This window comes from Gymnoscopelus microlampas (genome assembly GCF_963454915.1).
Source record: "Gymnoscopelus microlampas genome assembly, chromosome: 14".
Classification (NCBI taxonomy): domain Eukaryota; kingdom Metazoa; phylum Chordata; class Actinopteri; order Myctophiformes; family Myctophidae; genus Gymnoscopelus; species Gymnoscopelus microlampas.
Window position 1 is genome coordinate 43,660,510 of NC_139951.1, and position 26,221 is coordinate 43,686,730.

The following is a 26,221-nucleotide window of genomic DNA, read 5'->3' on the forward strand; positions in this document are numbered from 1 at the left end:
CATGGCAGCCAGATCTCCCCGCACCTCCTCCATGTCACCTCTCAGGTCCTTCATTCGCTGGTCGGACTCTGCCTTCTCCTGCTGAAGAACGGGGGTGATGTGGGAGATGGCAGGGGTTTTGGTGATGATGCGGGCTGCAGCGTTCTGGACCAGTTGGATTTTATGGAGGAGTTTGTGGGGGAGACCGAAGAGAAGGGAGTTACAGTAATCGAGGCGGGAGGTGACCAGAGAATGGACTAGGATGGCAGTGTTGTTGGGGGTGAGTGAAGGGCGGAGGCGGTTGATGTTGCGGAGGTGGAAGTAGGCTGACCGGATGGTGTTATTGATGTGGGAATGAAATGATAGAATGGAGAATGGAGAAAAAGAGCAGCGGCTGCCTGCTGACCACAATCCTGTGTGTCACCAGTTTCAGCCTATAGGCCCGAGGCACCTGTGAACCCAACGGCAGGAGCATGGGCTGACCTAACCTGCAGACACAAGTAGTCAGGAAATTAGAGGGGAGAGGAATGACAGCAACCAAAGTATTATGCAACCAAAAGTGTCTAAACTGAAAAATGCATGATATAATAGTGTGTGTGTGTGTGTGTGTGTGTGTGTGTGTGTGTGTGTGTGTGTGTGTGTGTGTGTGTGTGTGTGTGTGTGTGTGGCTAGCGTGTGTACATAGTGTCACTTGGACAAATAGCATAGAAAAGTAATGTCATTGAAATGATGTTTAGTTATTACTCAGACTGGCGGAGGTGAACCACAACCATTGGCCAGTCATGTTCATACAGTATAGTGGGTCCCCTGATAATGGCATCAGTTTCCACCCAGAGTAAGCCTGAAGTAGTGTGCAGGGTCCCCACACATTTTTAGCAATGAATTTCCAAAAATTTTCCAGAATATTTAGCCCAATTTCCAGGCCTATATAACAATCATTCGGCGCAATAATGTGTCTCTTACTCCTATGTAGAATGCCCAAAGATAGGCAGTGTAGCAAAAATAAAGTTTGAGACATACATTAGGCTGCCGTCACACAGCCCGTTCGGCGAAAAACTACTTATGTTACATATTTCGTGTGATATTATTCATGTTTATGAAAATGTTTTGTTTTAACAAAATCAATAGCCAAAAACAATGCATAGCCAAATATTTTTCCAGGACCCTTGATAAATTCCAGGACCTTTGATGATGTTTGATCAATTTCAAACCTTTTCCAGTACTGGATTTTTTTACATTTTATTTCAAAATATTTCCAGGAATTTCATGACCGTGGGGACCCTGAGTGTGTGTGTGCGCGCCTGACCTGATTAAGCATGAGGTTGTTGTCCTTCAGCTTCACCATGTCTTTCTCCGGAGTGACTCTCTTCTTCTCCACCTCCTCCTCCAGTGTTCTTGACCTCTCCTCTGCTTGCTGTAGGGCCCGTTTAGTGCTGGAATTGGGCCATCTGACAGAAACAGACCATTTGTCCATTAATGGCTATGGCTTTGTTATCTTATATTTAGTCCACTTATCTATTTTTCTTTCAATATTCAAAACTCACTCAGGCTAGGGCCAAAAATAATACAGCAAGCTAGCTGGCAACTTGGTTTTATTGGCAGGTGGCTGATATGACAATTGGTTGCATTTTAAAATATAGGGCACATCAATATTTTCCAAACATGTACGGTAGTTTCTAGAGGTAACCGATTCTAGAAATATTTTAAAAAACGAAGATTTCTGAGTACTAGTACCCTGTTTGAGAAACACGGCACTATAAGGGAGCACCGTTTAGTAATCACATCTTTTAAAAACAAAAAAAAATAAAAAATACACAAAAATACTGGTCCATTTTTTACATTAAATTAAAAGAGGCTTTGCCTGTGTGCCTGGTGTTTAGATCTGTACCTGTCAAGCAGGGCCCTGGTTTCGTTCAGATGTTTCTCCAGCTCTGCATGGTCCTGCTGGAGGCTCAAGAGCTCTCCCTTGGTCTTCACCAACACATCTCGGCGAGTCAGTTCCTCTTCCTCCATGGCAGCCAGATCTCCCCGCACCTCCTCCATGTCACCTCTCAGGTCCTTCATTCGCTGGTCGGACTCTGCCTTCTCCTGCTGAAGAACGGGGGTGATGTGGGAGATGGCAGGGGTTTTGGTGATGATGCGGGCTGCAGCGTTCTGGACCAGTTGGATTTTATGGAGGAGTTTGTGGGGGAGACCGAAGAGAAGGGAGTTACAGTAATCGAGGCGGGAGGTGACCAGAGAATGGACTAGGATGGCAGTGTTGTTGGGGGTGAGTGAAGGGCGGAGGCGGTTGATGTTGCGGAGGTGGAAGTAGGCTGACCGGATGGTGTTATTGATGTGGGAATGAAATGATAGAATGGAGAATGGAGAAAAAGAGCAGCGGCTGCCTGCTGACCACAATCCTGTGTGTCACCAGTTTCAGCCTATAGGCCCGAGGCACCTGTGAACCCAACGGCAGGAGCATGGGCTGACCTAACCTGCAGACACAAGTAGTCAGGAAATTAGAGGGGAGAGGAATGACAGCAACCAAAGTATTATGCAACCAAAAGTGTCTAAACTGAAAAATGCATGATATAATAGTGTGTGTGTGTGTGTGTGTGTGTGTGTGTGTGTGTGTGTGTGTGTGTGTGTGTGTGTGGCTAGCGTGTGTACATAGTGTCACTTGGACAAATAGCATAGAAAAGTAATGTCATTGAAATGATGTTTAGTTATTACTCAGACTGGCGGAGGTGAACCACAACCATTGGCCAGTCATGTTCATACAGTATAGTGGGTCCCCTGATAATGGCATCAGTTTCCACCCAGAGTAAGCCTGAAGTAGTGTGCAGGGTCCCCACACATTTTTAGCAATGAATTTCCAAAACTTTTCCAGAATATTTAGCCCAATTTCCAGGCCTATATAACAATCATTCGGCGCAATAATGTGTCTCTTACTCCTATGTAGAATGCCCAAAGATAGGCAGTGTAGGAAAAATAAAGTTTGAGACATACATTAGGCTGCCGTCACACAGCCCGTTCGGCGAAAAACTACTTATGTTACATATTTCGTGTGATATTATTCATGTTTATGAAAATGTTTTGTTTTAACAAAATCAATAGCCAAAAACAATGCATAGCCAAATATTTTTCCAGGACCCTTGATAAATTCCAGGACCTTTGATGATGTTTGATCAATTTCAAACCTTTTCCAGTACTGGATTTTTTTAAATTTTATTTCAAAATATTTCCAGGAATTTCATGACCGTGGGGACCCTGAGTGTGTGTGTGCGCGCCTGACCTGATTAAGCATGAGGTTGTTGTCCTTCAGCTTCACCATGTCTTTCTCCGGAGTGACTCTCTTCTTCTCCACCTCCTCCTCCAGTGTTCTTGACCTCTCCTCTGCTTGCTGTAGGGCCCGTTTAGTGCTGGAATTGGGCCATCTGACAGAAACAGACCATTTGTCCATTAATGGCTATGGCTTTGTTATCTTATATTTAGTCCACTTATCTATTTTTCTTTCAATATTCAAAACTCACTCAGGCTAGGGCCAAAAATAATACAGCAAGCTAGCTGGCAACTTGGTTTTATTGGCAGGTGGCTGATATGACAATTGGTTGCATTTTAAAATATAGGGCACATCAATATTTTCCAAACATGTACGGTAGTTTCTAGAGGTAACCGATTCTAGAAATATTTTAAAAAACGAAGATTTCTGAGTACTAGTACCCTGTTTGAGAAACACGGCACTATAAGGGAGCACCGTTTAGTAATCACATCTTTTAAAAACAAAAAAAATAAAAAATACACAAAAATACTGGTCCATTTTTTACATTAAATTAAAAGAGGCTTTGCCTGTGTGCCTGGTGTTTAGATCTGTACCTGTCAAGCAGGGCCCTGGTTTCGTTCAGATGTTTCTCCAGCTCTGCATGGTCCTGCTGGAGGCTCAAGAGCTCTCCCTTGGTCTTCACCAACACATCTCGGCGAGTCAGTTCCTCTTCCTCCATGGCAGCCAGATCTCCCCGCACCTCCTCCATGTCACCTCTCAGGTCCTTCATTCGCTGGTCGGACTCTGCCTTCTCCTGCTGAAGAACGGGGGTGATGTGGGAGATGGCAGGGGTTTTGGTGATGATGCGGGCTGCAGCGTTCTGGACCAGTTGGATTTTATGGAGGAGTTTGTGGGGGAGACCGAAGAGAAGGGAGTTACAGTAATCGAGGCGGGAGGTGACCAGAGAATGGACTAGGATGGCAGTGTTGTTGGGGGTGAGTGAAGGGCGGAGGCGGTTGATGTTGCGGAGGTGGAAGTAGGCTGACCGGATGGTGTTATTGATGTGGGAATGAAATGATAGAATGGAGAATGGAGAAAAAGAGCAGCGGCTGCCTGCTGACCACAATCCTGTGTGTCACCAGTTTCAGCCTATAGGCCCGAGGCACCTGTGAACCCAACGGCAGGAGCATGGGCTGACCTAACCTGCAGACACAAGTAGTCAGGAAATTAGAGGGGAGAGGAATGACAGCAACCAAAGTATTATGCAACCAAAAGTGTCTAAACTGAAAAATGCATGATATAATAGTGTGTGTGTGTGTGTGTGTGTGTGTGTGTGTGTGTGTGTGTGTGTGTGTGTGTGTGTGTGTGTGTGTGTGTGTGTGTGTGTGTGTGTGTGTGTGTGTGTGTGTGTACATAGTGTCACTTGGACAAATAGCATAGAAAAGTAATGTCATTGAAATGATGTTTAGTTATTACTCAGACTGGCGGAGGTGAACCACAACCATTGGCCAGTCATGTTCATACAGTATAGTGGGTCCCCTGATAATGGCATCAGTTTCCACCCAGAGTAAGCCTGAAGTAGTGTGCAGGGTCCCCACACATTTTTAGCAATGAATTTCCAAAACTTTTCCAGAATATTTAGCCCAATTTCCAGGCCTATATAACAATCATTCGGCGCAATAATGTGTCTCTTACTCCTATGTAGAATGCCCAAAGATAGGCAGTGTAGCAAAAATAAAGTTTGAGACATACATTAGGCTGCCGTCACACAGCCCGTTCGGCGAAAAACTACTTATGTTACATATTTCGTGTGATATTATTCATGTTTATGAAAATGTTTTGTTTTAACAAAATCAATAGCCAAAAACAATGCATAGCCAAATATTTTTCCAGGACCCTTGATAAATTCCAGGACCTTTGATGATGTTTGATCAATTTCAAACCTTTTCCAGTACTGGATTTTTTTAAATTTTATTTCAAAATATTTCCAGGAATTTCATGACCGTGGGGACCCTGTAGACATGGTCGCTTGTTTCTCTCACATAATCTGGCAACACCGACAGCCCTCGCTGCGGTGTTGTTGTCACTTCTTCTCTGCTACATAGCTACTCCCAGTCGGGCCCCAGTCGGCCAAAGAACTGAACATGTTCGGTCGGCTCTGGGTCGGCCGAAAAGGTCCCGACGGACCACCCGACGGACCCCTAACCGACTGGACGACTATATCGAACGCTTCCCGACGCCAAGTCGGCCCAAAGTCGGTTTGGTGGAGAGTAGGCTTATGATAAACTTGATCCAAGCCTAACAAAGATGCATGCCATGGACGCATCGACGGTGAGTAACTTAAGTTGAAGCTGGTATTTGCAGAACAGCGTATCAATTCATATCCCGGCCCAAATCAGTAACTTTGCGCTTGCCTGTACATCATCGCAGTACATTAAATCAAGTTGCAACAGATGTATTTGTTTTGTCAAGAGCTCGCAGTCGCGCTAAGTCCATGCTTTTCCAGTTATAGTATTTACAGCCCCCTCGCCCCCCCTCTCATTCACATCAGTATTTTCAACCCAAATGCCTGTTGCTGGGACGCATCTGACTGCTGAGTTCTTGAGCTAGAGAAAACCTCACAGGACACAGACTTCAGCATAAACATCTGTATTTCATTTGCGCTACTTTTCTATGTGGTTAAATGTGCAGGTTTCTCAGCTGTTCAAAAAGCCTTTTTAATTACCCCACTTGTCCCATCGAAGCAGCAGGCATTTTAAATTAAAACATATCCACGCTGACGCTGGTTGTAGGTGCTATAGTAGAGTTTTCCAAACGCAGAGCTGCGTGCACACAGTGAATTCCACGCTGTACTATCTCTGTCCCAATCGCCTGTTGCCTACAATGAGGAGGGATGATTTGGGAGTGGAAGGTAACTAACTAGCTGCAGAAAGTTTAGAATCCGACCCCCTTCATTTGGGAGAAAAAGAAAGCAGTCGGTGGTTGCGTCACTGAAACAATGACTGATAGACAGACATAAAGGACTTGAGCTGAGCTGCTGTTTTGTGACACTGTCCATCTCAGACACCTGACTTAATATTTTGAGGAAAAAATATATAATTTAAAACAATCTTTAAAAAGAATTATTAAAAAGAATTGTCGCTCCCGGGCACCATGGTTACAACTTCATCCTAGGGGAAACACTGAGTGTGTATTTACCTCAAAGTAAGGGCTGAAGGAGGCCAGTACAGAACGGTGGCAGGGGACCTCCTGTCCCTCACAGCACAGAACCACATCACACAAGGTACTGTTGAGACGCAGCCTGTTGAGACCCTGTAGGACCTTGTTGAGATGGCTGAGGTCCACATACATCACAGCATCCAGGGAGGATAGAGGTACACTGGTGCCGTCCTCCTGAAGTACAACGACATCCAGAGGGACATTTATAAATCAGACAAATAAACTACTATTCATCTGTGAGTCATGTTACTGATTTGCTAATGATGCTTGAACATTGTCACACGCCTACTAATCTCTCAAGAACAGATTCTGCTCTCCGCTTGAATCTGTCGGGGGGGGGGGGGGTCTGATATTGAAATGATGTTTTCTTCTGTCTACTCGGCTGACAAAAGCTGAAAGACACAAGTAAAAATTAAAAAGAAAACAGTCACTCACATGGTCAGTGTCCAGTCTCATCCTCTTGGCAGTCTGTGGTGATTCTCTCTGGAAGTGTCTGAGGTGAGGTGTGGTGGTGGAGTGGGTCTGGTCTGCAGAGAGAACACACAACATTACTGTTACATGTTTGTTACATGATTCTACAAATGTCTTCTGAATCCCAACAGTATTCTGAAAAAAACGTATGTTTCTATATCAGTGGTGCTCAAACTTTTTCATGTCAAAGACCCTCAAAATTATATGTATTTGACCGCAGACCCCCACCTCAAAAATATTTAGTTCCAGGGACCCCCCAGAAGCAAAGAAGAGAGTTAAAAATGTTCACTTTAAAACAATATATATTCAAAGATTTGCAAAAAAAGATCTCGATTTAAAAAAAAATAGCCAAAGTGTAAAATAATTATTTTTAGCTCAAATCAAAAAAGTGACACAGATGCGTTCCAGGTCTTAATGGGTTAACTCTGAGAGGGTACAAAGGGAACCTTGATGGAATGAACATGATTCACTGATCAAACTAAAACCGTTTACTTTTTATTGCCTGTTGATCACAGTGATTTAATTCAACTAAGGCATTAGTGAAATGAGGTTGTAATAATGTGGCAAGATGTGAACGAATGCAGGATTGGAGTTACTCTCTCACCACATATAAAATGCAACCAAATAGCTTCTTGACCAAAAGGGTCCTCTTTATATTTGAACGACACTATGTTGTCGTCTGATTTACTGACGTTTTATTTAAATCAGGGGAGGTTTGTTGAGCATATCAAGTACTTTTTTGTAATATCCTGGCAACTACATACTGTTCAGTTAACAGACCTTGTGTACCTGGGAGCTTCACAGTACAGCCTGTCTTCTACGGCTGGCCACTAGAGCAGGTTGAGTATCAGGATTATTTTTCTGGGTTACTTCTTTGACAAACTTGAAAGGAACGAGGACATGTTTCTCAGTGAGTGCAAACAACTAGTATTAAGCATCATTATGCTTCCTATTAGTGATGAGCGGGTCGGGTTTTTTCATGACCCACCCCGCCACGGAACCCAACCCGCCTCAACCCGCCCCGCGAACCCATATATAAATCTATGGCTCAACCCGCCCCGTGACCCGCGTTTTTTTTTTAATTCTGTAAAATCATGGTTAGAAAATATTCCCCAAGTATATTCAAACTGTTTTATTGTTATTATTCTTATTCTTATTAGGAATAAAGACAAAACAAGAGCATGTGATTATTATTTTTTTTGCGTGTGAGAGCGGCTGACCTGCTCACCCACAGCCCGCATAATTGCCTCTGAAATTCTGACTCGACCCACCTCGCCGCGGGTTGACCCGCGGGTCCCGCGGGTTACGGGTCGACCCGCTCATCACTACTTACTATGCATTGTGGCTTTAAAGGGATAGTTCACCCAAAGAAATACTTTTTTTCTATCGATTAGTCACCCCATGGAGACTTGAACTCATAAGAATAGATATTTTTTAGTTTTTGTCACTTTCCTAAGCCAATCATTTGATGACCAGCGGACCGGTAGGCTGCCGTTTCCGGTAGGAGATACAAAGGAGACTCTTTGTGTCTCCTACCGGAACCACTGCGGTTCATCAAATTATTAGCTTAGGAATGTGACAAAAAAAAATCCATGAATTCAACTCAAGTGTCCATAAGGTGACTAATCAATAGAAACTGTCCCTTCCCACTTAGTGTGTCTATACTATATAAGGTGACTATAATACAAATAAAGTATAATAATAATAATATTTGAAAATAAGCCAATTTATAAGACAGATATCGTAGATATCACCCCTACTATATACATCACTGCTGTATATACATACCTGCATTGATAGTATAGTGGTGTAGAAGTATACAGAATATATAAATCACTGCAACATAGTACATAGAAGTAGCAATATTAATATTACAGTGCTATCTATAGAAGGATGGCAACCTGGCATCCCTATTTTAGGTATGCCATTAAATTAAAATTATTTAAATCTTTTTCAAAATATTTAAAAAACAGCAGATCTACAAGCTCACAGTCGGTGAAGTATAACTACAGTATAGCTACTGTACAGAGGTCGCCTTCACGCAAATGCCCTCCACCAAGTGTATGTATGTGTACGGACTATGAAATTAAATGTATGTGTGCAATCATTTCATTTACACAAGTATATTATGGTACATGTACTGTGTATGCTACTACCCTCTGTGTAAACTTCCTTTCAATGCATAAACCCCATCAAGACAAATACCTGACATGAGCAAACACACTTGGCAATAAGCATTATTCTGATTATGTTTCTGGAGTATTTAGCCAGAATTAGTACAGTAGTAGTATTATCTAACCATGATGTAAGCAGCATCAGCATTAACCAGGTGATCAAATAATGAATGAGGAGGAAAAGGATTCAAGCAGATGTTATTATGGGGCGATGGGGTCTCCTTTAATATCAAACTCTGGTCTACATGTGTCTTTATTAGCCTTAGATCAAGACTATCGTAGATGTAAAGTGTATTTTATGGAGTCTGACTTTTACTTTCGTATCTACGAGTCTTAGCGACCCCCCCCCCCCCCCCCCCCCCAGTTTAACCTGGAATGTCACCAGTAAAGCCTGTATTTCCCCAAACATGTACAAAGCCAAAATATAAGGTGCTTTCCCGCTTGGCCCAAATGTTAACTAAGTGTCCGACGTGTTTGTGTAATCTGTATTAGTTCATATGTTTCAATAAAGAAGTGTTTAATCATGTATGTGGCCGATTGGCGTCCCCAGTGGGCGGTTATGACGGAGCGCATCCGGTGAAAGTCGGAATTACACTCAATGTAAACAATAAGTAAACGAGGGGGAAGAAAGGCGTTCGGCCAGACGGCATTAAAACACATCTTAATCGAACAAAATGGACTAATACAATTCACAAATACTCCGGACACCTAGTTAACATTTGGGGCAAGCGGGAAAGCACCTTATATTTTGCATTTGTACATGTTAGGAGAAATACGGGCTTTACTGCTGAAATTCCACGGCAAACTAGGGGGGAGGGGTCGCTAAGACTCTCGTAGAAAAATGGCAAACACCGATCAAATACATACGATAGTCTTTATCTAAGGCTATGTCTTTATCCCACCATTACTTCCACATCACCATCACTGCCTCCTGGTTAAACAACTCACTGGTTGTTCCTTTACTCACATGTATTTAACATCTCTATTAAACACCATTCTAACATCAGCCTCAATCCAACGTCCAACTGGAAACAAGCTCTCACAACACGCAAACGACACAAACATAACGTAAACATGTATATTTGTACAACTAGCTCAACACGAGCTATTTAACAACAAACATAAAACTCATGAACACAAAGACAAACACACCTTAAATAAACATACCTCGTTGTTTTAGACGTTTTAAACTTTAACAACAAACACACTTTCCTCCCGCAGCTCCTCTTCAAAGTGTGTTACACCTAACTGTGTCCTCCTGACAACAAACACGCTACAGAAGATCAGTTCCGGACACAACAACTCCTGTGATAAGTTTTTGTGACCTGCAGGGAAGCTATAACACCAACATTCTAAGAAAGCAGGGCTGAGGAGAGCTTTTGTAGAACAGCTCTATAAACGAATAAAAATGAATAAATGCTGAACCCTCCTCATTGATAAAGCTCTAGGACAGTTTCAGGCATGCAAACAGCCCCGAGGTGAAAAAGGTGACAACATGTTGTTTTCTTTCGGGTCAGGTGTCACACAATTGCCCTATTTGGGTTCAAAAAGGTGACTGTAGCTGAAAAGTGACACTTTCGCATGCCTGCAGTTTGTAAGCAATGACCTGTCCCATAACTATCTCCAGTGCTGAATGATTTATAGCATTGAAGTGGAAATGTGCAAACATTCTGCGGAAAAAGCAGATCTACAAGCTCTTGTGAAGTATATGTGTAATATGTTAAATGATATACTCCACACAAAGGTTTGAGAATGGAACTCAAACCATGAAGCCTAAATACAGTATATCTGTGGGTTCCAATACATTCACATACTGCATACTTATTAAATGTATTTTTTAATACGTTTTAAACTTATTACAGACTGCAGTGTAACTATTAATCTACTTGAGAACTTGTTTGTCCACCATGACCTCTGTTTTTATGAATTATGACCAGAGTCTTTATGAGCGGCACTTATTCTTAAGTCTACTATTCCTTCATACCAAACTATGAATGTATTTCATGGAATGCTGAATTGGCATATGTTAGCATTTTTCTTTGTGTAGAAATAAATGCTAATTAATTGACACAAAATAAGACAAGAAAGATGAGATAAACCTTTATTGCAGATGTTATATGGGGAGTAAATAAAGACACAAGTAGCTTTATGAATGTGTGAGCAATGAGTCCTTTGCACCACTAGAGAGCAGCGTAGGTCTGCTAAAAGACAACAGGTTCTGACCCCCATCATCCTACAACCTATGGTATTAGAACCACGGATGGTTTAGTAAATACCATCACATACAATGTAATATTGTCTACTCTCATGTTTACGTCATGTCCCTCCCCTCCCATCTCAATAGCAGGCACCGTATATTCTGGAGTGTTTTAACCCCCTCGCTGGTTCAGAGTTAAATTAACACTCTCTATTATTGACTTCCTCGCTTCTTATGTAGCCAATATAGTCATCTGATATACTGAAGCTTTATTTGAGCATATCAAGTATTTTTCAGTAATATCCTGGATACTATGCACTGTTCAGTTGACAGACATTTGGAGAAACAAAAGGAGGATTACTATTTATTGTTCCCAGTGGTGGAAGGTATCTCCAAGTACTGTACTTCAATACAATTTTGAGGTATTTTTAATCAACTTGAGTATTTCAAAATACTCCTCAATAATGTCCTCAATAACTTATACTACTTACATCATTCACAGAGGTAAATATTGTACTTTTTATTCCACTCAAAATAAATGTGCGCTTTAGTTACTCAATTAGTTATTTGCATATCTCTGCTGTCGGGCAGAAACCAGCTAACTCCACCCCCCTTTGGTGGAGTTAGCTTGTTTAGCAGAACGTTTGAGGATCCAATGGAGTTAGCTGGTTGTCAGAAGCGCTTTTAATACTTTTCATTGGTTCAATATTTATTTTACCAACACACAGACATAAAGGATGTTCAATAGCACTGATTTATAGGGGGAAAAAATGCATAAGTGTCATAAAATGGAGTTAGCTGGTTTCTGCCTGACAGCAACGATATATAGTATATATATATATATATATATATATATATATATATATATATATATATATATATATATAGTGAAAAATTTGAGATATGTTTTGTTAAAGCAGCTTTTGTTGTTGCAGATTTTATTTGTCAAGCTTGGGAGAGAAGACAGAACAGTCTGTATAATTCTGAGGTATCATTCTGAGATGTAATTGAATGTACTACGTGAATACATTGTAAAACATGTTATAAATGTAAAATGGTGTCTTATAAACCGATGAGGCTTGGGCACTTTGTGTGCAGGACACAGAAATAAAATTATCTATCTATCTATCTATCTATAGTTATGCCTAGTCGCCATTCTGCCTGTAACGTTAGATCGACTGATGTATGACAGAAAACACTGAACGTTCTTTTCATTTACAAACCTTATCTGCAGTTACATCACTTCATCCCACCCCCCAAAAAAATCAACTTCAGTGGCACTTGGTTGTCGCAGGGGTAAATAAAGTCTAGAATCTAAGGGGTTCAAATTTACCACGGGGGCAACCGGCTTGGACGCACATCTATACGAACACACTGTCCGTGTTCAGGAGAGGGAAGCTGTGTTAACGGCTCCAATGGGCTGGGGGGGAAGGGGGGACGGCACCTGTCAGAGGTGGGTGCCCAGCAAGCACAATGACGTCATGATGACGTTATGATGACGCCCGGTCATCACCCCGGTGACGTTCAGGACTAGGCCAGATCACAGCCCATATGGGGATGATCTTTACGTAATTTACAGGACGTCATCACCGGGACATCATATGGACATTTGGACAGCAATTTTGGGTGATGAGAATGTGTTTAGATGACGTCCTGGAAGTGACGTTTTTGTGGTCAGGATTAATTTTGGTTGAAATCAGGTGATATTCTGGGCCAGATCTGACTTGTCTTGGTTTGACTTGATCTAGCCCCAATCGAGACGTCACTGATTGGTCCGGGTCCTGACTGTGCTTGCTGGGTGTTGAACAGGAGGAGTAGGACGGAGGCACTACGTCCTCCTGGTGGGGGGCTCCTCACTGGCAGGTGAGTCAGTACGGTGCAACAACAGTGGCAACACAGAAATGTGTGGGGAGGGTTCATTGGCATAAGGACACAATTGGAATAAAAAAAGGGGTGAAAATAACTGGCAACTCTAGAAAAAATTATAAAAAGAACAAGGCTGATTTATGTTCATTATATAAATTTGAGTTTCTCTTTTTTTTTTTTTACAAAAGAACAAAATAATGTGATTACTCTATATGTTGACCGAATACTGACATCCAAATGAAGTACTCATGCGCATCTCTAAAAACAATATTCAGTCTCTAGCAGGTTTCTGTAAAAATGTACGGTATATTGCCCCAGGGCTGGTCTTTGTTGATGTAGGTTGTGGTGTGTGTGTGGGTGTGGGTGTGGGTGTGGGTGTGTGTGTGTGTGTGCCTGCCTATAGAATGTGTGGCTGGGCCTATAGAAGGTATAACTGGGCCTATAGAAGGCGTGACTGGGTCTATATAAGGTATAACTTGGCCTATAGAAGGTATAACTGGGCCTATAGAAGGTATAACTGGGTCTATAGAAGGTATAACTGGGCCTATAGAATGTGGTGGGTTGGTGAAAGATTGCCATTGTCCCTGGATGCTGGGGTTGTCTGTGTGGAAAGGCTTGTGGATACGGATGATATCCAGGCCAGACTGATTGGTCAACTTGGCCACAAGCTCCTGAATCTGCAGGGAGGTTTTTGTCGTCGATGGGTTCCTCCTTCCTTCACGTTGCCATTCACTGCAGGGACGTCAAGAAAAAGAAAGCCATACACAGATGAGTATGAAAATGCATTGGGACCCCAGGTTTAAAGTCACTTTATCAACAGGGGGGACAGTTGCTTATAGCGCCCCTTACTAAAATGTATGAGTACTAATAATAATATGGCCAAGCAGCAAAATTGCAACTTCTTGTCATCATTTTCATCAATCTAATAAGCAATTTTGTTAGACAAAAATAACTTCACAGTTCCAAAAATCAACTGTCATAGATATACATCAACTCAACAACTGCAACAGTTAATCAGAACAATAATCAATTTGAATAATTGATTTTCCTTCATCACATGCACCCTCATTTGAGTCAATAAAGTCATATATATACTTAGCTTTGTGCCTCTGCAGCGGAAAGCTCATATTGACTATTTTCCATGTGCTAAGTATAATTCGGCCAGAAGGAGCATATCTTCATATAGTTGGTCCTCACTAATGCTCATTATAAGATGGTACCATTTTTGTAAACTCACTGTTGAATGAAAAAATCTAATTATATATATATTTTTAAGCCCCAAAAGGCAACAACAAAACAAAACTACAGCTACATGTCCACAAAGGATGAGACACTCTGCGTCTCATTGGTGGGCTATGTATAGTTCGGAAACCTACCTACCAACGACATCATCATTGGGGAAACTACTGCCTTTCTCTTCCTGGATCATCAATAAAAAAAAGTTTGTTTTTATTTCTTTGGCATTTCGTTAACTCTTTAACTGCCAGAGTATTTATAACTAACTGCCATTGATTTTTCGATTGTCTTACCTTTTCAAGTATTCACAGAATATTTAATCACAGAGGGTTTCACTGTGCAAAAAATAATAATGTCATCGCGACCTCCCATTCGCTTGTTATACGCCGTTAAAAATAGCATGTTTCGGCAAAAAAAAAACATTACAAAAAAAACACAGGAGCCGAGATACAGGATCTTTAAGTAATACGTTAACCAGGAAGTGAATGGAGCAGTAAATCTTTGGATCACGTTATCTCATGGTTCTGTGAAAAAAATAAAATGTTTAAATCATCCAATCTCGTCGTTCACAGGTAGGCAGTTTTCTGAACAGGAACAGACTAACAGGTTGAACTTACCTTTCAACAAGACGGCGGTTCTGGGAGTGACGTCTGCATCCATGGAGGGACTGGAAGGGAAGCCCCTCAGCTCTGATAGGCTGGCCAGGAGCAGCAGTAGCAGCATGGGACGCTGTGTCCATCTCTCTCTCCTCTATCTCTTTCATCTGAGTGAGCTGGGTCTGAGCAGAGCTTCTGAACTCAACTCAATTGGAGGCTGACACTACCATCACAACACAGTGTCTCTTCTCTGTGACGTCCCAGCAGGAAGCTTCTTAATCATCATTGTTTACATTATATCAATCTATTTAAATCATATTATACATCCATCTATATTCTGTCATCTTTAGGGTTGAGACCCTTTAGGATTTTAACGATTCTGGTTTGTTAAGGATTCCCTCTTAACGGTCCGATTCCATAACGGTTCCCTTTGACAATTCCTAAATTTATCAAACATTTGAATGAAATGAATGATTTTTTTTTAAAATTCAGTCAGGTTCCAAATGGGCCCTTACAGGTCTGTAACTCAAGAGTTATGGTGGTCCTTGAAATTAAAACGTTTTAGAACCACTGGTATTGTAACTGTATAGCAGACACGAAGTCCACATACCATGCTTCTGACAGAGTGACAAACCGGTTCCAAATGTGAGTGAACCGATTCAGGTTCCTTAATGTTGGATATATTCCTCCGGTTACGGACGCCAACCCTAGTCAATATCAGAATCATCTATGCCTAATGGGACGACCATGATCCCTCCTCAGCTTGAGAGAGACACATTTGGCACGGAAGTAAGTTTCAGCGACCTGCCCCACAGTTTTCCACGAGTCCGTCTCTTCACAGTAGCACTCGATGTTACTGGCAGAACTACATGAAGAGACACAAACAAACAGCCGTGAGAGAAATGTCTGGTGTGGACAAGAAGACTTCTTTTCCCAGACATTCATGGAGCAGTAGTGTCATACCTATCGCCATTGTCGTTACAGAAAATCCGCCCTCCTAGTACGTAGATCAATCCATCCACCGTGGCCATGCTAGGCGAGTTGCGTTCCACTTCCATGGGGGCACACATGGTCCACTGGTTGGTCTCGGGGTTGTAGCACTCCATCCTATTTTCCATTGTCCTGTTATCATGAGAATGCAGACCACCTATAGGCAAACAAGAATTAACAGGATAGTGACTGTTAGTGTGTTTTATAATGTGCTCAAACTACAGCAGAATTTAGGTGAGTCTATTAGGAAACTAAGATCAGTGGTGGAAAGTAACTGAATACATTTACTCAAGTACTGTACTTTTAATTTACCTGAGTGTTTATATTTTCTTGTCTTTTTTAATACTTCTACACTTAACTTCTACACCACTACAAGTCAGGGGCACATACTTTATTGTATTTCTTTTTACAATTATTTCTTTCTCTTTCTTTTTCCTTTATATATTCAGGGAAGCCCATTGAGAGCAAGCTCTCTTTTTCAAGGACGCCCTAACACCATATAAAACACATATATAATGAAAAACAATAACAAACATTTGAATCAAATTACAATGTCACAGACACAAATAAGAATAGTGTTACATGAAACAGGTGCAGTTCACTGTGTAGTGTGTCCTCAAGAAGCACCCTAAACCGCACCAGTTTCAGAGAGTCCTGAAGTTTGTTCCATTTGTGTGGAGCATAATAAATTATAGCAGTCTTTCCTTGTTCACTGCTCTTACGTGGACTGGTATATCTAATGTGTGTTTGTGAACGTGTTGAATGTCCATTAACCTGGTTCTAAAAGCAAGGATAGGTAAAAAGGAAGCTTACCACACAAGGACTTATATATAAATAAAATACAATGTTGCTAATGTCTACGAACTGCCAACTTTATCATATAAAATACAGTGATGGGTGTATTTGGGTGATTTGACCGTTTACTAGGCCTACTTACTTTGCTAATTTTGATTATTTATACTAAACATGCATTAACTGATAAATGATGATTATTATTATAGGTTAAGCCATACAGTTACTCCACCTGAACCAGATCGAACATTAAAGTGATCAATACATTAATGCATTACTTATTACAATTCAATAATACAACTCTGAAACTGTGAAAAGGGCCGTTAGCCATTTGGTATTGCAAGCACATTTGAAAGTTCTGCCTATATTTGATATACTTGAGTAAAAAAGTATTTCTATATTCTGGTGTTGTTATTCTTACTAAAGTAAAAAAAATAAACAAGAGTACTTCTTCCACCACTGACTTAGAAGAGGCTAGGTACCTGTAACATAGATCTTTCCATTCAGAACACAAGCAGCTGATCTATCACATGGAATCTGCATAGGAGCGACTTCAGTCCACACAGATGTTTTAGGGTTGTACTTGGCCACCTGGGGCCGTTTTGGACTGAAGACATTTGGATCACCACCTAGAGTCCAGGACGACACACATGTCAAAACATTATTCACCGTCAACAGGAGAAGCATGAATACATAATAATACCAAAGGATTTGTAGTACATTTTCAGTGAACCATTATGCTTGACATACACTAACACTACATGAAAAACACAACCTCATGAAGCCCAGCAGGCTGAACCTGTAGGTACATAAATCTGTTCCATACCAATAAAATAGAGCTGTCCATCCAGTGCGACCACATTACAGCTCTTAGAATCGTAATGCTCTGTCACACCGACAGAGTCCATGAGCTGCCAGGTGTCTGTGTTGGGGTCGTATCGTTCCATCGAGTCGTCAACTCCCCAGTCCCCCACTGCAAACACATATCCATCCAGCATCACCAGGCCTATGTAACATGTGGGGTTGAGCAGAGAAAAAAAAATAAACTGATGAAGTGATGACCTTGGCCATAGTTGCCTATCCGATGGGTGCTCAGGAGCTCGAGCACCCACGGGAGACAGCGAGCACCCACTGGGAATGCGGCAGTCGGACAGTTAAAATGCTTTGTAACATGCACGCTTCACAGGATGCATGACACCCGGTCACACCGGGCCGGTCTTATACCACACGTAATGCTGAAGGGATTGGCACTCATTCAGTGCCAATGACGTGTAAAACGTACATTTTTTCCAAAGCCCACAGTGCCAATGATGTGTAAGTTACACACGTTTGACATGTTACATGGTGTAACATGTCAAAACAGTGTTTTCAGTGTTTACGCTAGATGGAGCTCTTCGCCAACCATTGAGTGATCTTATGACTTCCGGAGAAAAGGTATACCCGGAAACAACGTGATCACAACAGACCCAGCCCTGTCCGATCTAATGTTAAAGGATTTAGAAAAATACATTTTGCTCTGCTTTGTTTCTTTGGCGAGAAGCTATATTCAACATATATTTCCATATAATTAGATATAAAGCAACTGATATGGTCTAGAATTATATTCTGAAATGCGTACATTTGGTTTACAAATGTGGCTATTTGGAAACAGACCATCTACTAGCTGATGTGACACGTACAGTAGTGAGCTTGTAGATTTGCTATTATTTAAAAGAAAACAATAACTAAAATTTTTTTTTTTTTAAGTTTCCTATGGTGACCTGACCAAAATAGTGCCACCAGGGTTAATGTGGTTAATTTGAATGTGATAGTGTGACAATCTTACTCAAATGCTCGCATGGCTTTTTCATGGGAGCCATCTTCAACCATGAGTTATGGTGAACATCATAGCGCCACATCTCTCTATTGCTAACATAACTCGGATCATCCTCATGCCGGACCTCATCATTATCGACTGCGCCTCCGGCCAAATACAGAGTGGAACCTATGGTGGAAGAAGAGCAGAATTAAAACAAGTTAAAAGAAATGAGATTTGAATATTTATACACAACTTTACATTTCTTCACATATCTTCCATCTTATTGTGATGGTTTACTTATAAAGCCAAGGAATTCACCAAAACAGTACCAGTGTGTTGTGAAATACGCTGCCAGGTGGGCTATATATTACGCTTTATTTGTATAGCACTCAAAGTGCTTTACAGAGCAAGAATAAAGCACAAGTGCTTTACAGAAAAGTTACAAACAATTTAACAATAAAGCAAAAAAGAAAAGCAAAATCATAAAACATAAAAAGAATATAAAAGGGCAGTGAATCAGTCGAAACAGTGAGGACTTCAATAACACAGAGATTTAAAAATCAACTAAGAGTGAAGAAATAGGTCTGAGTTGTGCTTTAAAGCTATCCACAGAGGCTGCCTGTCTTAGGTGTAATTGGAGTTAATTCCAAGCCGTCGGCCCGTAGAAGCAGAATGCTGCTTCACCGTGTTTTTTATAAGTCATTGGTCAGCACTAGAAGACCTGAGGGGGCGGTTTGGAACATATCTAGGCAGGCAGTCATAGAGGTAGGAAGGTGCCAGACCATTGAGAGCTTTATAAACAAGTAAAATATTTTTAAATCAATCCTAAAAACAACCAGTGTAGTGAAGCTAAAACTGGAGTAATATGTTCCCTCGTCTTAGTTTTAGTTAAAACTCTGGCTGCCGCATTTTGAACAAGTTGCAATCTGTCAATTGTTTTCTTTGGCAGGCCAGAGTAAAGTGCAATGCAGTAATCAAGCGGAGAGAAAACAAAAGCGTGGATCAACGTTTTTGCATCGTCTAACGACAGATAGGCTCTAATCCGGAAAGAAAGATGAAAGAAGGCAATCTTGGCAACATGATTACTGTGTGTATTAAAATTAATAACCCCCAGGTTCTTTACTGTAGTTTTACTTTCTGCAGTCAGGATACAGAGTTTACTTATAATTGATTCTCTTTGCTCACTAGAGAGTGAGAACTTCTGTGTATGTCTATCTATCTTTATATCTATCGATAAATTAGGGTGTTGACCCAGTGCCAATGTTATAATAATAATGATAGATACGAGTAATTATCTTGTATGTGTGTGCAAGATTACATTGATTCCTATGAATGGCAGCTTGTCAACATGATGGTTGCTAAGCTAGCATTGAACAAACGCTATCGTTGGGTGGGGCTTAGCGATCAGTCTATTCAGAGGTAAAACAACAGGATCCATTAGAGATCCTAAATTGATTGACTCTGCTGGTAATCCTCACCTGATGCAACCACAGCATACCCGTATACTACCAAGGGCAGTCGTCCAAGAGTCTTCCACTGATTGGTCAGGGGATCAAAGCTCTCAACTTTGTCATAGTTGTACCTGGCCGAATATCTATTCTGTAGCAACGTCACGATCACTTCAACAAGCAGAGGAGAAGGAGCAGATGAGACAGAGTAGATTAAAGAGTTGAAGGAGAAACCAAATGTATTTGGTTGAGCTTTCAGTGTGGCAGCCCCAACCCTGTGGAACTCTCTCCCCATGGAGATTAGAACCTTCTGGGATAGAGCTTTCAGTGTGGCAGCCCTAACCCTCTGGAACTCTCTCACCAGAGAGGCAGCACCAAATTAGCAGTCACTGAATTAATCCAGGAGAAAATTGGTATGCATTTTGACATGTATAAAAGCGCAATTAACTAAATGAAAGCTTGAATTGTTAATTTAAAATGATTAAATCACCTAGAAAAAGTGCTCATCGGAGCACAGGTCTCCGCCAGGTCAGGTAGGTTATTGGGGCCTCCTGGTGGCGCTATAATAGGCCAATGTGAAAAGGGTACCATTTCTTCCTCAGCCTTTCATGGCAATCGGACGTGGTTTCTGGTTTGCGTTATTTTGTTTAAAAAAAAGTGTAGCAAAAATTGGCCTGTTGGTGGCACTATAACAGGCCAATGCGAAAAGGGTGCCATTTCTTCCTCGGCCTAGTGGGAATGTGTGTGCAAAATTTCACTTAAATTGCACGCTGCGTTCATGATTTGAGACTTTTTGTTCAAATAGGACCAATCCTAATCCCAATCAAATAGGACCAAAACTTTGAAAGTCAATGTTAGCCAATCAGGAAGGAATATGAAAATTCCTTCCTGATCACATGACTATAGAGATAGTGTGTACCGCTTTGCGAGATGTTTGGAAAAATCCGAAGGAGTAATATAAAAAAAAATGTTTTACAGAAGTGGCTGGATGTGCAGGGCAGAGGTTTTTCTTGGCCTGTAGGGCCAAGAAAAACGTTGGTTTTAAACAGATCGGTCCAGTTATAGGTAAAAATGCATAGCATGTTATAGCGCCACCATGAGGCTGATTTGAACATTGTCAAGTGGCATTACTTCCATGGCCTAGTGGCACTGATCATGCAAAGTTTCACAGCAATCGCACACTGTGTTCATGATTTGAGGCATTTTGTTCAAAACAGACCACTCCGAGCCAATCAGGATGGAATATGAAAAATCTGGTTTAATTACTATAGAGATCATGTGTACCGATTTGCATGATGTTTGGACAAAATCTGTACGAGTAATATAAATAAAAGGTTTTGCCAAAGATTTGCCTCTTGGTGGCACTACAACAGGCTGATCTAAAAATTATTTCGGGGCAAAAATTCTGCTCTGACATCCAGGGAGTGTGCGTGCACAGTTTCGCTGCGATCAGGCCAACGGTGTCGGACATTAGCTGCTCGCAGACAGACGGAGGACAGACAGTCCGGTTATAGTCATATTTATTATTGGCAGATAAGCTTTTTCCAGCATCATCAGGTGCAACATGCATGCATGTGTTCAGCAGGGTACCTGTGGTCCTGCGTGGGCGTGCTGTGTTACAGTAGGGACGCTCCTTGGCCTCAGAGATGAACTTCTGGCTCATAGGCTCAACCACAGTGAGGAGGTAGGAAGGACTGACAAGGGACAGACGGATGTGCTGTAGCACCTTAGAGAATGCATAGAACACCAAGTATTTACCAGTCCAACTGGAACAACATTGCATAATAATAATAATTGTCACCGTGCCGGTAGTTGTTGAGAAATAACACCCGACAGGATGATTAACTGACGTTTAAATCATCCAGAAGGGGGTTATTTCTAAACAACTACCGGCGTGGTGACAATCATCCCACTTATTAAACGGCTACTTATACATTAATAAATTGACCCAAAAGTAACAAAAAAAGCTAAGTATTTCCTTGCGTATGGTAATGAAAGTATTCCATAAGTGTTGTGCTGGGCGGACACGGTCTTCTCAGAAAACAAGGAAGTGCTGATCAAATAGTATACATTTTCGGTTCCTGCATTGTCTATTTCTTACTTCAAATGTTTTCAAAAACATTCTTGAGAGCAATGTTTAGTTGTAAATGACATTGTTTGTTTACATGGCTGTCATGTTGGATACAGCATAACATTCAAGAAGCGCAGCAGGTGCTCCGAGTCTTTGATTAGACAGCGTTCTGTTATTGAGCTCATCGGTCATTATACAGAAATAACACAGCTGAATTTAGTGATTGACCAATCAGAATCAAGCATTCAACCAAGCTGTGTAAAACATATGTATATTACCATCCAGTACCACATATACAGTAGATGCCAAGCATGTATTGGAAAGTGACTCTAGAAACTACCTTGCATTTAGAAGACCCCTGACACATTCATAGGCAGAGACCTCTGATCTTCTGGTAAGGTGAGACTAAGAAATGGCTGACCTTTTCAACGCTCTGCTTGCGGGTAGGACACTTGTCTAACCACAGCATGGCAGCCTCAAACACCATGTCCTCCTTGGGCACATTGAGATGGTCACTGGAGAGAACCTCTGTCAGTCTTTCCACAGAGAGAGACAGGAACTCTTCCTATTGGTAGAAAACAAAATACGATTAGATTAGCAGATATATGGAGAAGACTGTTCTCATACTTCATACTGAAGTAACATTTTCTCCTCTGAAGTGCTCACTGTTGATAGATGGTTTGTTTAGTGAAATGGATATGTGACTGTAGCTTATTAATATATATCCAATCACTGTGACTGATTGAACGTTTCTACCCAGGTCTGGGACAGTTGTGGTGGTGGGAGGTTGAGTAATAGTAATAAAACAAAGTTATAGCAGAAAAAAAGCCAACAACAGACTAAATCAACTCGGGAAATGTATGATTCACTGACCTGCTGGTAGATGAGACTGAAGTCTTCCAGAATGTAATCCATGCTGTGTTTCTTCAACATTTTACAGGAGTGGTCATCAGCACAGCAGTAAGTCTCTACACAGTTATTTATGTCCAGGTGACGCATCATGTATTTACAGCAGGCCTCTCGAACAGACGTGACATCAAACAAGTCTGATGCTGCTAGCAGGGCCTAGAACAAATGAAAATGTCTTTATTAAATACTGAAGTTATGTAGGACAATCATGGAGACAATGAATGAGGTTTGTGATGATAACACATTACCTTCACATTATCAGTAGAGATGGAAACCTTAGAAGTGTAGGCATAGTTCACCAGCAAACCAATCATCTGAGGCTCCACTCCACTGATGGTCACCCTTTCCTGTGTAGACTCCATCATACCCGATGTAAACATGGCCTGTGCAGGTTGAAAAGCTGAATGGTTGGCTTGGGCATGTTTATGGCTTAGGCCTTTCTTATTTACATAGTGTCAACGGTTACTTTAATTAATTGGACATAGCATGGAAATAGCATGATGATCGGTTCCCCTGAAAGCCAAGGCTCTTCTGGGTCTATGGGTCTCCTGTGAAACGACTCTCCCTAGGGTAACAGCTTTCTATGGGTCACAAAGGTTTCAGTAACCTACTAGGCTCCACCGCGCACCGTAGGTCGGCTCGATGGAATGGGTTTTGTTTCGTGTTTACAGCTACCGTATGCTTTTCTAAGATGATTTCAACGCAGATGTTGCTGTTCAAAAAGATGGATCAAGACTATCATAGATGTATTTTATCGATTATGACATTTGTATATCTATGAAAGTAAAAGTCTGACTCAATGATAGTCTTGATCCAAGGCTAACAAAGATGCATGCCATGGACGCATCGACGGTGAGTAACTTAAGTTGAAGCTGGTATTTGCAGAACGGCGTATCAATTCATATTCCGGACCAAATCAGTAACTTTGCGCTTGCCTGTACATCATCGCAGCATATTAAATCAAGTTGCAACAGATGTATTTGTTTTGTCAAGAGCTCGCAGTCACACTAAGTCCATACTTTTCCAGTTATAGTATTTACAGCCCCCCCCCCATAAACATTTGTAATTCCTTTGCGCTACTTTTCTATGTGGTTAAATGTGCAGGTTTCTCAGCTGTTCAATAAGCCTCTATAATTACCCCACTTGTCCCATCGAAGCAGCAGGCATTTTAAATTAAAACATATCCACGCTGACGCTGGTTGTAGCTGCTATGGTAGAGCTTTCCAAACGCAGAGCTGCGTACACAGTGAATTCCACGCTGCACTATCTCCGTCCCAATCGCCTGTTGCCTACAATGAGGAGCGATGATTTGGGAATGGAAGGTAACTAACGCTAGCTGCAGAAAGTTCAGAATCCGACCCCCTTCATTTGGGAGAGAAAGAAAGCGGTCGTGGTGTTGCGTCACTGAAACAATGACTGATTGTTTCAGTCATAAAGGATTTGAGCTGAGCTGCTGTTTTGCTTGTCAAAACAGCAGCAACAGAGTGACACTGTCAATCTCAGATACCCGACTTAATATTTTGAGGAAAAAATATATAATTTAAAACAATCTTTAAAAATGATTATTAAAAATAATTGTCGCTCCCGGCGCCATGGTTACAACTTCATCCTAGGGGAAACACTGAGTGTGTATTTACCTCAAAGTAAGGGCTGAAGGAGGCCAGTACATAACGATGGCACGGGACCTCCTGTCCCTCATAGCACAGAACCACATCACAGAAGGTACTGTTGAGACGCAGCCTGTTGAGACCCTCTAGGACCTTGTTGGGATGGTTGGGGTCCACAAACGTCTCAGCATCCAGGGAGGATAGAGGTACACTGGTGCCGTCCTCCTGAAGTATAACGACAACAACATCCAGAGGGAGATTTATAATCAGACAAACTACTGAGTAATGTTGCTGATCTGGTAATGTGGTTTGAAAGCTGTCACTCACATGGTCAGTGTCCAGTCTCATCCACTTGGCAGCCTGTGGTGATTCTCTCTGGCAGGCAGCATCCAGGATGTTGTCAGCCATGTCTGAGGTGAGGTGTGGTGGAGTGGGTCTGGTCTGCAGATAGAACACACAACATTACTGTGTAAATCAAGTGTTCATTTAACTCTGAGAGTTGGAACCTTGATGGTATGAACACGATTCACCTGTCTTCATCTTTTTATTGCCTGTTTATCACAGTGATTTAATTCAACTCAGGCTGAGCATTAGTGAAATGAGGTTGTAGTGATGTGGTAAGATGTGAACGGATGCAGTATTGGAGTTACTCTCTCACCACATTTAAAATGCAACGAAATAGCTTCTTGACTAAAAGGGTCCTCTTTATATTTGAACGACACTCGTCTGATATACTGACGTTTTATTTAATCAGGGGAGGTTTGTTGAGCATATCAAGTACTTTTTTAGTACAATAAAACAATACATAAGTGTTAGTTTTTTTAATATGAAATTAAATGTATGTGTGCAATCATTTCATTTACACAAGTATTATTATGGTATATGTACTGTATGGTGTATGCTACTACCCTCTGTGTAAACTTCCTGTCAATGCATCAACCCCATCAAGACAAATACCTGACATGTGCAAACACACTTGTCAATAAGCATTATTCTGGTTCTGTTTCTTGAGTATTTAGCCTGTATTAGTAGTACAGTAGTAGTAGTAGTATCTAACCATGATGTAAGGCCAGCAGCATCAGCACTAACCAGGTGATCAAATAATGAATGAGGAGGAAAAGGATTCAAGCAGATGTTGATTATGGGGTGATGGGGTCTACTTCTATATGTGTCTTTATTCTTTATTAGCCTTAGCCTTAGCAAGACTATCGTAGATGTAAAGTGTATTTTACCCCCCCCCCCCCCCCCCAGTTTGCCCTGTAATATCACCAGTAAAGCCTGTATTTCTGTGTACAAAGACAAAATATAAGGTGTTTACCCGCTTGCCCCAAATGTTAACTAGGTCTCCGACGTGTTTGTGTAATGTATTAGTCCATATGTTTCAATAAAGAAGTGTTTTAATCTCGTCTGTGGCCGATTCTGTCAGAAGTTCCCAATACGCGGTAGTGACGGAGCGCATCCGGTGAAAGTCGGAATTACACTCAATGTGAACAATAAGTAAACGAGGGGGAATAGAGAAATGGCGTTCGGCCAGACGGCATTAAAACACTTCTTTACTGAAAAATATGGATTAATACATTAAACAAAAACTCCGGACACCTAGTTAACATTTGGGGCAAGCGGG

At 41.4% G+C, this 26,221-nt stretch overlaps 3 protein-coding genes across 4 annotated transcripts in view; all 3 read right to left on the reverse strand.

The window, feature by feature from the left end:
• Positions 1-328: 328 nt before the first annotated feature.
• On the reverse strand, positions 329-2,087 carry LOC311060675 (uncharacterized protein). Its single transcript, XM_084078950.1, has 3 exons — positions 1,868-2,087; positions 1,286-1,427; positions 329-467 (listed from the first exon to the last, which is right to left on the reverse strand). Exons 1-3 carry the CDS (start codon positions 2,041-2,043, stop codon positions 414-416), a joined length of 372 nt encoding a protein of 123 aa, XP_083935076.1. The 5' UTR covers positions 2,044-2,087; the 3' UTR covers positions 329-413.
• A 230-nt stretch (positions 2,088-2,317) lies between these two features.
• LOC311060674 (uncharacterized protein) lies at positions 2,318-10,321 on the reverse strand. Of its 2 annotated transcripts, none has more exons than XM_084078948.1 (7): positions 10,255-10,321; positions 7,703-7,795; positions 6,878-6,969; positions 6,422-6,616; positions 3,838-4,426; positions 3,257-3,398; positions 2,318-2,456 (listed from the first exon to the last, which is right to left on the reverse strand). In XM_084078948.1, exons 5-7 carry the CDS (start codon positions 4,011-4,013, stop codon positions 2,403-2,405), a joined length of 372 nt encoding a protein of 123 aa, XP_083935074.1. In that variant the 5' UTR covers positions 4,014-4,426; positions 6,422-6,616; positions 6,878-6,969; positions 7,703-7,795; positions 10,255-10,321; the 3' UTR covers positions 2,318-2,402. The 2 variants fall into 2 exon arrangements, with proteins under 2 accessions (XP_083935074.1, XP_083935075.1); XM_084078949.1 differs by having other exon boundaries at positions 10,240-10,321.
• A 3,454-nt stretch (positions 10,322-13,775) lies between these two features.
• Positions 13,776-26,221, reverse strand: part of LOC311060670 (kelch-like protein 24) — a 33,958-nt gene continuing 21,512 nt past the window's right edge. Inside the window, exons 8-14 of the mRNA XM_084078943.1 lie at positions 20,041-20,181; positions 18,590-18,748; positions 17,591-17,770; positions 17,247-17,393; positions 15,946-16,129; positions 15,004-15,847; positions 13,776-13,882 (exon numbers count right to left, since the gene is read on the reverse strand). Of these exons, the coding sequence (XP_083935069.1) occupies positions 15,706-15,847; positions 15,946-16,129; positions 17,247-17,393; positions 17,591-17,770; positions 18,590-18,748; positions 20,041-20,181 (953 nt within the window). The 3' untranslated portion in view covers positions 13,776-13,882; positions 15,004-15,705. The remainder of the gene's footprint in view (positions 13,883-15,003; positions 15,848-15,945; positions 16,130-17,246; positions 17,394-17,590; positions 17,771-18,589; positions 18,749-20,040; positions 20,182-26,221) is intronic.